At 36.6% G+C, this 12,813-nt stretch overlaps 1 protein-coding gene across 1 annotated transcript; it reads left to right on the forward strand.

The window, feature by feature from the left end:
• The first annotated feature begins 9,494 nt into the window (after positions 1-9,494).
• On the forward strand, positions 9,495-12,110 carry LOC147520311 (flotillin-like protein 4). The gene is made up of 2 exons (XM_086594945.1): positions 9,495-10,430; positions 11,281-12,110. The coding sequence occupies exons 1-2, from the start codon at positions 9,498-9,500 to the stop codon at positions 11,815-11,817; spliced, it is 1,470 nt and encodes a 489-aa protein (XP_086451071.1). The 5' UTR covers positions 9,495-9,497; the 3' UTR covers positions 11,818-12,110.
• The last annotated feature ends 703 nt before the right edge of the window (positions 12,111-12,813 follow it).

A 12,813-nucleotide genomic window follows, 5' to 3' on the forward strand; every position in this document is an offset into this window, starting at 1 on the left:
CGAAGGCTTGATTCCAATCTTGAAAGATTTGGATACGTAGGCAGCTTTGAGCAAAAGTGCAGTCACTACACTACACTACACTATATCTATAATATATATATATTAGTTTGTGTGATAACCATATGATTGTGTTAGAAATTACTGTTGTTTTGAGACTACATAAATATATATGTGTGAAATAGAAATTGTATATGAATATAGACTTTAATATATGTGGATCTGTTTTGGACATTAGTGTGTGTGGACTTGAATTTGGGCTAATGAACTATTTGTTTACGATATTGTGTTTATGAGTGTGGTTATGTAAATTGTATTTGTTTGATTATAAGTCTGTTTACATTCAATGATATTTAACTGCTTGATTTGCCTTGATGCGCGAAAATGACTCTCTGCATGTGTGGTCTGTTTTGACATGAGTAATGCTAGTATAATTATAAGTGATAATAATGTTTTAATGTGTCGCCCACATCTTTAGAACTCTCCATGCCTCAGGATTTGGTAATGAGATATTATGACTTGTGATGTCATGTGATAGATGGGTATTCATTGAATGTGCCATGAATGACCCAATAGTTTGGACTGCCCTAGAGAGAAACTAAGGTATTAGCCTTGCGGGTTGGTCGTATTCCTTGAATGTACGAGAATGTAGGGTTGGGTATTCCTTGAATGTGGCGGGAATGACTCAGGGCATTCATTGAATGTGCCATGAATGACCCGTTAGTGTTATGATAGGTATTCCTTGAATGTGGCGGAAATGACCCAAGGTATTCATTGAATGTGCCATGAATGACCTGAGATTTTATGGCCAAAGAGGCTGTGATTATGTGTATGGAAAGCCCAGAGATGGCTGTGATATAGTAATACTCGGTGGGAGAGAGGTACACGTATATGTGTGATTTGGCAAATGTGTGGAGTGCAAATCGTGGAGTAGGAACTAAAGGTTGGGTTGAGTCTGTTTATAAATGAGTCAACAAGATAATTAATAAGCAAAATGAAATATTGATTTTACGTGTGATGGAGTTATTGCATATGAGGTATATGATTTCTTATGAGAAATGTTTACGTGGTTTGTATGAGTTGATACTCACAAGGGATGAATGTACTCCTTAGGTGTGATATTTCCTCATTCTCATAATTAGACGAGTGGATTTTAAGTAAAAGTATATGAATTGTGTGATGTTATGGATGTGAGGTGTGACTGTGAATAATATTAGTAAATGATTGTAATTTCTATGTGACTGCGAAATAACTATAACTTAATATGTTATTACGAAAATATTAATGACTTGTGATAGTCTGAGATTTATGGTTATGCAAGCAGAAACCTTATGACGTAATGATGTCATATGAATGACTACCCTGGATATAGGATTATGATAAGTGGTATTCTCCGAATATGCGGGACGAACTAAGTTATATCAATTAGACTTAAATGTCTTAAATGAGGTTTGGTTATGAAATGGAAATTTGACTGGCTGAGATAAATCATTTTATTGTGATGTCTAACTCTGTTTTGCAGGAGGGTATGATCTATAAATTCTTTTTGCAGGGACGTAAATATCCTACCCTAAGACGACGTGTTGGCTTAAAGGTAAGGTGTATCAAACTCGTATTTAATTAGGTTATTATATGTGCATTTAATAAGTGGAATATAAGTGGTATTTATGGTGTAAGTTATTTTGGGAAAGTGAGAATGATTAGTACTGTTATATGAGTTAATCTTGGAAAATGGGAATGTATATTGGGATTGAAATCTTACTTGGTAAGAAACTACATGCCGTTTTGAGAAAACGGAACTAACTTGTCTTCCAAGTTGAAATGATCGTAATATTTTTATATGTGAATTAAGAGTGGTTCTTTTGGTTTTAATTTGATCTCATATTTTAATATCGTGGTTGATAATGAGTTATTAGGGTTTGGTTTCATCCTGAATTTTCAGAAGATGGAATAGGGTGTGAATAATTCCCTATTTTAAATTTTCTGGAAAATTTGGGGTGTGACACACACCTTCCCAACATCTTTGGGATGGTTCTTCACACCTGGAGGCATATCCATGTATACTTCTTCCTCCAAATTCTTATTTAGGAATGCATTCTTCACATCAAGCTGGTGTAAGGGCCAATCTTTATTTGCTGCAAGTGAAATTAAAATTCAGACCGTATTGATCTTTGCCACAGGTGCGAAAGTTTCCTCATAATCAATTCCATAACGTTGTGTGTATCCCTTGGCAACTAATCTTGCCTTATATCTATCAATAGTTCTATCTGCATTAAGCTTCACGGTAAACACCCAACGACATCCAACAGTCTTCATTCCAACAGGCATATTAACTACTTCCATGTTACATTCTTTTGAAGGGCTTCCAATTTTTCATTTATTGCTTTCTTCCATTTTGGATCTTTCAAAGCATCCTACATGTTACTAGGAATAAATACACTAGATAATTGATTTATAACAAGTGCATGTGATTCAGAAAGCCTATGGTTAGACATAAAGTTAGCTATATGATATTTAGCATTGGCTTTAATGTCTGGTTCATATTGTTTCTTAGGAACTCCCTTACTAGCTCTTTGTGATTTTCTAGGTTCAAGACTTTCTAACCCAACAGACTCATTAAAGGTTATAGGAGGTACCTGAGGCAGATCATTCTGACCAAGATCTTCAGTTGTTGATGTAGAAGGGGAAATATCGTGTGCTACAGTTTCAGATGCATCCTGATTATGTGCTTCTGTCTGATCGCTGGGAACCAAATGGTTGATTGTCGATCGCTGGGAACCAAATGGTTGATTGTCTGCTCATGATTATTCTCTACTGCTACATGATCAATTTCTACTGCAGGAAGATCAAATCGTTCCTCCAAGTGTTCCAATTCTTCAAAAACATCAAAGTTGTCAATAGACCAAGGATTCCCTTCACCGCCACTCTCCCCCTGAAGGGAAGACTGGAAAACTCCCCCTGAGAAATAAGAGTCTGATTCATGGAATGAGACATCAAGAGATATATGCATTTTGTCAGTAATTGGATCATAACATATATACCCTTTCTGAAACTTTGCATAACCCACAAAAATACACTTCTTTGCACGATGATCAAGTTTACTTCATTCTGGTGTTGGGATATGGACATAAGCTGTACATCCAAACACATACCCGAGGCTCCAAGTTAGGCATAGATGGGATAGACAAAAGTATATGGAGTTTCTGATAAGGATACTGGAACTCAGTTACCCGTGAGGGAGTACGGTTGATAACATATGCTGCTGATTTCACTACTTCACCCCAATAGGATCGAGGTACATTCATGCCAAACAAGGAAGCACGAACCATTTTATTGGAGGGGGGGGGGGTACTAGAATTGGAGGTTTGATGACTAATTCCAATTGACCGGCAAAATTCAGACATGAGGTCATTGACAAATTCTCCACCATTATCATACTGAAAAATACCTTGATAGATTGTTGATACTGCGTCACCACCATTTTGTAAAAATCAGTAAACATCCCATATACATCACTTTAATTTGTTTTTTAGTAATGACACCCAAGTTATGCAAGTGCAATCATCAATAAAAGTTACATAATATCGAGTTCCAGAAAATGTAGAAACTTTTGCAGGACCCCAAACATCATAGTGAATTTTCATAAAAGGAACAGGACATCTATTAATACTTGGTGAATATGAAATACGGTGGCTCTTGGCCAGTTCACAAATGTCACAATGAAACTCAGAATCACTAACAGCTGAAAATAAATGAGGTTGCAACTTCTTAAGATAACTAAAAGATGGATGACCTAAACGACGATGCCATAACCACACAACTTCTTTTGCATTCTCGACCCTATTGACCTGATTAGCTTGCCCCAGAAAATTCTTCTGTTTCTATCCAGCTTCTGTCAAATCTAGATAGTATAGTTTCCCCCTTCTAACACCATAACCAAGGACCTGTTGAGTCAGAATGTCCTGAAAAACACAGAAAGATGGATAGAACGTCACAATACATGTAAGTGCTAGAATAATTTGACAAACAGACAATAGGTTATAAGCAAGAGATGGAACAACTAAGACAGATTCAAGAGTGAGGGTATCAGATAACATAATAGAACCTTCTCCGCTAACCGGAGTTGGAGTACCATCAGCAGTAGAAACAACGTTTTGAGGTGAGACTCTAAGACTTTCCACAAGGCTAGGGTCATTTGTCATATGATCAGATGCACCTGAATCAATTATCCATGTACTATTCAAAAATAACCTTACCATTCATACCTGATTATGCTACATTAGCCGAAGCATTGTCTGGATGTCCGTTCACAACATTAGCAATGGCGGCCTTGCTTATATTCTTTCGGGACCTCCTTGCGAAGTCCCACCAATCAGGATAGTCGATCACTTCATAACATCTCTCCTTGCTATGACCCAATTCTCCATCAACACTACACCTTTTGTCTGCATAAGGATTTGATTTACCTTTAGGGTGGCGTAGATGACCAGAAAAACCGGGAGGAGTAATTGTCTTGCTATGAACAGCCAAGACAGAGGATTCAGTTGATACAGAGTGCCCCATAGGCTGTTTCTCAGATTGTACCTTGCAAATGTAAGCATAGCTTTGCTCCAAGGAAAATTTAGGTTCCTTGCGAAGGATCTCTCCACACACCTGATTATACTCCAAATCTAGTCCACGCAAAAACATATGAACACGCAATCTGGACATTGTAGACGTTTCATGGACTACATCTGCAACATTGTTATTCTGGGAGGTCACCCTTTGATCAATCTCCTGGAATATAGCCACCAATTCGTTGTAATAGGTAGGAATAAGTCTTTCATTCTACTTCGCTTCAAAGCACTTCATATTCAATTCAAATATTCGAGTTTCATCAGAGTCATCACAAAAGGTCTTCTCCACAGCCTCCTAAATGTCTTTTGCAGTAGGAAGACGAATATATCGGTTTATAAGAGAAGTCTCCATGGAATCAATAAGCTAACTTTTCACCTTTTCATTATTTGTTGCCCAAACTTCATATTTTGAAGAATTCATATGCGGTTCAACCTTTGCGCCAGTCAAATAACCAATCTTTCCCCTTGCTCCAATACGCATCCGTATGAAAGGAGCTCATATGGTATAGTTGGACTCATCTAATGAAATAGTTTTTGAAAACGCCGAATTATCTTGTGGGGTGTAGTGGTGATAAATGACTTGTGAGGATGATTGATTTTCTGGCAAAATTGAATTTTCGGTAGCCATTGCAGAAATTTGTTGCAGGAAAAAAAAACAAATTCGACACCTTTTACTAGAACAAGTGTATCTCTCTCGTCAGAACTCCAAATGGCAAACCGTTGATTGGGTTGGAAAGAGGACTTGAAGATCTTTCCAACAAGATATAGTACGCCTGCTAGGTCCTAATATACTGTCTTGTAGAAGCCTGCAAAGATGATGATTTTTCAGAAAACAGAATAGGTGAAAAACTGGTATGAAATTTAGGTTTGGAAAAAGTTTGATATTTGGGTTTGAGGTTCAAGGATTCAAGAATGGTTTGGTTTCAATGGTTGTAGTACGCAACGGATTCAAGGTTCAATAAGTTTCAAGATTCAGGATTCAATAAATAAACAAGTTCAAAGGATCGAACATGCTCCGGTACCATATAAAATAAAAGACTTCAATTCAATTCTATACAGTTTATTGATCTCAAAACATGGGTTTATATACAAGTTATTAGTTTCTTGTCTACCAAGACACACTATTCTAAATACATAATATTCTAAATATATCCTAAATATATTGTTTCCTATTTAGAATATATATACAGCTTTCTACAATGTGGTAGTGGAGTGTTTCTAATCTCAAGAGGTGCGACCGCCCCTACGCGCACCCCCTATATCTTTTACCTATAAGGAAAACTCCCCAAGCAACAGTGTTATTTCCATCAACTGGATTTTTCGCTTTCCAATTTTGCCCTCGCTCAAAATTTCTGTTTACAATGCTATAATCTGATTTTATTTGTAATTTATTATATTTGATAATGATGAATGTTTAAATGTAATATTCAACTCTAACTAGAGTGGTCAACAATTGCGGCTGGATTGGAATTCGATGGGCTTTTGAGTGGGCTTCGGTTGCAATTTTAAGTGGGTTTCGGTTGCAAATTTTTTAAAATCAATTTTACTACATGGACTGGGCTTTTGTTGGGCTTGCTTTCATGGCTTGGCTAATTGGGCAACTTTCAATTTCACGCTCATAGAGCGTGCCCAAAATGCTAGTCCATCTATAAATGCGACATTCAATGACATTTTTTCTCATCCTACCTATATTAATATCCGTTTCTCCCAAGATGCTCATAGTGAGCCACGTCAGCAAAGTTTTTAAAATAGTCCCTATTTGAAAAATAATTACTTGCCTTCTTACCAAACTAACCCCCGAATTTGGCACGCTCTCTAATTTAATATAAATTAAAATTGTCCTTTCATGTGTTATGCTAAAACAAAAAACAAATCTACGCATTATTTCATTATTTCAAATGTACGCATGGGATAAAAAAAAACAAATTCTAAAAAACAATGGATTAGTTAATTGATATGTATTAGTTATTGGATATGGATATGGATATGTATTAGTTAATAGATATGGATATGTATTAGTTAATAGATATGGATATGGATATTAATATCCGTTTCTCCCAAGATGCTCATAGTGAGCCACGTCAGCAAAGTTTTTAAAATAGTCCCTATTTGAAAAATAATTACTTGCCTTCTTACCAAACTAATCCTGAATTTGGCCTGCTCTCTAATTTAATATAAATTAAAATTGTCATTTCATGTGTTATGCTAAAACAAAAACAAATCTACGCATTATTTCATTATTTCAAATGTACGCATGGGATAAAAAAAAACAAATTCTTAAAAACAATGGATTAGTTAATTGATATGTATTAGTTATTGGATATGGATATGTATTAGTTAATAGATATGGATATGGATTACTCATTATTTCATTATTTCAAATGTACGCATGGGATAAAAAAAAACAAATTCTAAAAAATAATGGATTAGTTAATTGATATGTATTAGTTATTGGATATGGATATGGATATGGATATGTATTAGTTAATAGATATGGATATGGATTACTTATTGGATATAGATATGTTAAACTTCCAAGTGCTTCCCTTAAATATAGGCCCAGACATGATGGGTTTAAGAATAATAGGCCCGGCCACAGGTCGGGCTGCATGGCTAGTGTTGGATTGAATATGTGACAGATATCAAACAAAAACAAAAGATACTCGCAGAAGAACAAAGGCAAAAAGACACGTGAGAAAAAAGAAGGCACAATCAAACAGCAATGCAGCACATGCTCGGAATGGATCTTAGTTTTATTTAATGCACAATGCAGCACACCCAACTAAATAGTTTTCATTAATGGAGCGATGGAGGTATAAGGTTAGGGCACACGAATAATAGTCCAATCACTTCTGCCATCCTTTAGATCAAAGACTCCTATGTGTCTTTCTTGAGTTAAACAATAGAATGCCCCATTGTAGAATACTGGGTTGGTATAAGAAAGGGTGATTTCGATGTCATTGTCCCATTCTATCAGTCCATTCCTCGTCTCCTAAATGCAAATAGCATACCCGAACGATGTCCATGGATACGGGTAGGACACCAAATATGCAAATACAATACACCCTGAAGAAGTTGGCAAAGATGAAAAGCATAAGCCATAAAAAGCACCCAAAATAATTGAGAGTATAGTAGCCTAGTAGGTCTATGCGTTCCATTCCACTAGCTGATAGAATGACGCAAATGCATGGAAGAGTGTTTTTTTGCTAGGACCCAACATAAACCCATCCCAAATTACAATGGGTTAGTTTCTTATCATCAACACGTACGATGCTCATGGTCTAAGAGATTCAGGTTGGGTTCGGATTGGCCAGCCTAGTTTACAATCGATGTTGCACCTATCGAGATAATGGCATTATCGGGGAAAAAAACACTATCGATAATGGGACCAGAGTTTTTATATTTGGTCCTTGCACCAGCTTTCGTGAAGGCTTTCTTTTCACCAAGACCGGAAGTTAGAAAGTGTGTTTACCTCTTTTTCTGATCCTCCTTCCTTCCAGTCTTCCAAGAGAAATTAAAACCATCTAAAAAAGCTGATATTCATCAAAGAAATCACAAAGTAACAGATATTGGACACATCATGGGGCTATATACTTTTCATTTGGGCAATGGGGCCAACGAACTTATGGGATAGTTGAAGTGTTATGTTATTATGAAAACTCTAAAATAGTACGAAATTTCACTGTTCTGAGTCTCCTTCCATAATTGTTTAGTTGAAAACTTGAAATAGCAATGCATTACTGTACCAGCTCATAAAGCTGATCCTCATCAAATAAATCCAAGACTTAGCCTTAGCAGTGGATATCAATTTCTCTCTCAAATTTCAGTTTCATTCCAAAAACAAAATAACCACGATGTAAGTATTTTTCACAAATTACCCAAACAGTTCAAATCCTCACCAGCCTTCTAACAGAGGGTAGTCAACTTTTTTTATTCCAGTTGTCCTTTTCTGTTATACGGAAAGTCACGATCTCTGTGACCACTATCACTATTTCCGTATTTCGGAAAACTACTTTTAATGCCTGTCTTACTCACTCTTATCAACTACACACGGGAATAAATTAATCAAAACTACCACTTCCACAATGTTGATCTGGAAATTTCATTCTGGACGACTACCCAATATCTCTAAAATCTCGAATATTGCCGATATATGTATCTAGATTAGAGCAAGGCTCAAAATATCGCTGATATATCTGAAATATTATTGATATATTTTATTTTTTTGGTGTACCGATCTGGAAATATTTGATATATCTCAACCGAATATTAAATCTTTTTTTTCCGATATATATCATAATTTCTGATATAACGATATATAGCGACCGCTATATCAAATATAAATTGTTGACTTTGATCGATATTGTTGACTTTGACTCTGATATATTGATGATATTTTCAATATAATCGATAATATTTCTAATATATCGATATACAAAACAAAATTTTGACTAGTTAACAAAAAAAAAAAAAAAAAATCCGATATAGGCATATCAAAATATTCACCGAATTTGATATTTTGGGCCTTAGATTAGAGACACTCCAGGAGAAGAAAAACACTATTTATCGTGTTTGTGATATCTCCGTCATTTTGACCAGCACACTAATAGTTTCTATTCCTATCCCTATCAAATTCGATTTTCTCTGTCTAACTTCTACCCCACTGCTACCTTCTCTCATCGTGACCACTCAAAGTTTCTGTAACATCATAAAAAACCTAAAAATAAACGGTTGTGATTCAGTCAAACTAGTCTACCCTAAGTCTTGCAAACCAAGAAAGAAAACACTTCCTGCTATAACTCTAGGAGACTACAACCATATGTTTTTCCTATAAATAGACCAATCCACAATCCCCAGAGATCCAAAAAAGCAAAGAAAGTAACAATGGTGTGGTACAGAGTAGCAAAGGCAACAGAATACTTGGTAATAACAGGGTATGGAATCACTGACATTAAACTAGCAAAGAAAGCATGGATCTTACCGGGTCAATCTTGCACCGTTTTCGACGTCTCACCCGTCAACTACACTTTCGAAGTTCATGCAATGAGTGCAGAAAAGCTTGCTTTTCTTCTCCCTGCTGTTTTCACTATTGGTCCACGTGTCGACGACCCAGAGAGCTTAATGAAGTATGCAAAACTCCTCTCCCCACATGACCGTCTTTCTAACGATGTTAAGGAACTTGTTCAAGGTATTATCGAAGGGGAGACTAGAGTTTTGGCAGCTTCAATGACTATGGAAGAAGTTTTTAAGGGGACTAAAGAGTTTAAACAAGAAGTTTTTGGGAAAGTTCAGTTGGAGTTGAATCAGTTTGGGTTGTTGATATACAATGCTAATATTAAACAACTTGTTGATGTACGAGGCCATGAGTATTTTTCATACTTGGGCCAGAAGATTCAGAATGAGGCTGCTAACCAAGCGAAGATCGATGTTGCGGAAGCTAAGATGAAGGGAGAGATTGGTTCTAAGTTGAGAGAAGGACAGACTACTCAAAACGCTGCCAAGATTGATGCGGAGACTAAGATTATTGCGACGCAGAGGACTGGAGAAGGGAAGAAGGAGGAGATTAAGGTGAAGACTGCTTTGAAGATTTTTGAGAATGAGAAGGAAGCTGAAATAGCTGAAGCTAATGCTGAGTTGGCAACTAAGAAGGCTACATGGGGTCAACAGTCGAAGTTGGCGGAAGTGCAGTCGCAGAAGGCAGTTGAGATTCGAGAGGCTGAGTTGCAGAAGGAGGTTGAGTTGAAAAACGCTTTGACTCGGACTGAACGTCTCAAGGCTGAGTTCCTTAGCAAAGCCAGCGTCGAATATGACATCAAGGTATATTTTCTTATTTTTGTTGATTAATTAGCCATAAATCATTATTTAACAGGTTAAAAAAAGGGATTAATGGTTTTAGTCAGTTACAAATTTAATGTGATTAGTATGTTTGGATTCCTTGATTTAATTATCTCTATTGAATCGGAGATCGATTTGGTGTTGAGTTTGATGTATTGTATTTCACAATACAAAATGTCTAATGATTTTTCGCCATGTTATTGTATGATTGACAGAAACGGGCTATGGTTGCGTTTGTGTTCTTGAATTGTTAGTGCTAAAGTTTCATAAGACTTTAAGAGTAATTAGTACATATACATTTTCTGAATTCTGTTTAGTACTTCGAAGTCGCAGTTCTGTTGCTGTATGTGATTTATCTTTCTGAATGATATAGTGTGCATAGACAAAAAATAGATTATTCAGTTGTGAAATATTCTTTTCTGTTGTCTGGGATCAATGATTTCCCCATATGATATCACACGGAATAGTGGAATTTGCTAGGTTGATTTTGCATTCGATCTGGTTGAGTTCCAAGTTTTTTACTTAATTTCAAAGTGGTTGAACATGTATATTTTTAGGCAATGGTTGGAAACATTTATTGTTCATCTCATATTAATCCTCTTTGGTGAGTGGAATTATGATGCTTGAATAGTATGCTTGTATATGATATCCAATTCTGTTGATCAGAATCCATGATCATTCCTACGTTATTTTGCTGAGTATATGAGTTAGCGCTTAAAACACATACCCTGGCTATTTGGGTTTCGACTTCTTATTCCGTTTAGGTGTTGAGTTAAGTGATTGACCATTTAAATTTCGTATCTTGCTAAAAATCTAAAATCAAAACTTTCAGGTGCAAGAGGCAAACTCAGAGTTTTATAGAAAGCAAAAGGCAGCAGAGGCAGTGCTCTTTGAGAAGGAAAAGGCGGCTGAGGCTCAAAAGAAGAATGCAGAGGCAGCCCTGTTTGCTCGTCAACAAGCAGCAGAAGGAGAACTATATGCAAAAATGAAAGAGGCTGAAGGGCTGGTGGCACTAGCAAGTGCACAAGGTGTTTATGTGAAAACAATGTTAGAATCCTTCGGAGGAAACTATCTCGCAATGAGAGACTATCTGATGATTAACAATGGAATGTTTCAAGAGATTGCAAAGGTCAATGCTGGGGCTGTTGCTGGGATGAAACCAAATATCAGTGTCTGGACCAATGGTGAGCAGCTAACAGATGGATCGGGACAGGGCGGTAATTCAGCCATGAAGGAGATTGCTGGTGTTTATCGGATGTTACCTCCTTTGTTGAAGACAGTTCAGGAGCAAACAGGGATGGCTCCACCAACATGGCTTGCCACTCTTCCTGATTCCAGGTCTACCAACCCTGGCCTCACATTGACATGAGTTCTCTCGTGTTCTGTACGTGGAAGTAGATTTTCAGAATAGATTTTGGTTTTCTGGACCATGCTCAAACTTTTTAAGCCGCAGGCGCCAGCAGCTAAACTTTTTGATTTACATGGAATGTTGCATAAATACTAGGCAACTTACATTGGTTTTGTTTTCTAATGGAGTGTGTTTTGATCATGTTTAAACTTTTAAAACTACAGATGCTTTCCATTGTAGAATTTTTATCTAAGTAGATGTGGTATTCGTGCTTGTTTAAATCTCACTTTTTATGGATGATAGCATTATGCACACTATACTGTTTTTTAGTCCTGGAATTTTCAGTTCAGAAAGCATGTTTGATCTGCATTTTATTGTAGTTGGTACTTGCTAAAAGTCACATCATTTCCATTGCTCTCAATTCCCCTAACAATTTGCATGCTTCAAAAAACATCTTTATCAAGTTTTCAGTTGCCAAGGATTTCAGTCTGGTGCTGCTGCAGACTTGCAGTTTTCAACTGATCGTGTTTCTGACTTTCAGCCAACAGAAGTTCTACAAGTTCTAGCCATCTAGGACTACGAGGCATAAAGCATCTACTGGCTGTTAGCTTTCACACTCACAACTGGCTTGGAAATACTTGGTTATTAGTGTTTTTGTGTTAAAATATTAACTAGCCACAAAATATAAAGAACTACCAACTAGTACTTTATATTCCTTTGCAGGAGGATCAAACCCAAAGGCAAATTCGAAATTGGTATTAACATGCTCAGGTTTTTTTATGTTTTGAGGGCTCAACCCATTGCCTGATAGAAGATCCACTGGTACCACTACCAAATCACATTAGAATGGAAGTCATATATACTCATGGAGGTTGAAGAAATGATGTTCCTTACGGCCTCTATTAGGCCCAAGTATTTAACGTAGCCAAGCCCAATATCTACACTTTCCCAACGTGTGGATCTCAAAGCCTTATCTGTAATTAACGTTCAATCTTTTATGTACTTTCGTTTTTTAAT

Source organism: Coptis chinensis, chromosome 2 (genome assembly GCF_015680905.1).
Source record: "Coptis chinensis isolate HL-2020 chromosome 2, ASM1568090v1, whole genome shotgun sequence".
Taxonomy (NCBI): Eukaryota; Viridiplantae; Streptophyta; class Magnoliopsida; order Ranunculales; family Ranunculaceae; genus Coptis; species Coptis chinensis.

What these genes read in the sequence shown, in the direction of transcription:
- LOC147520311 (XM_086594945.1), top strand. Translation starts at nt 9,498, where the DNA reads ATGGTGTGGTACAGAGTAGCAAAGGCAACAGAATACTTGGTAATAACA. An exon ending in GCGTCGAATATGACATCAAG is followed by an intron (nt 10,431 to 11,280) that starts GTATATTTTCTT and finishes CAAAACTTTCAG; the next exon opens with GTGCAAGAGGCAAACTCAGA.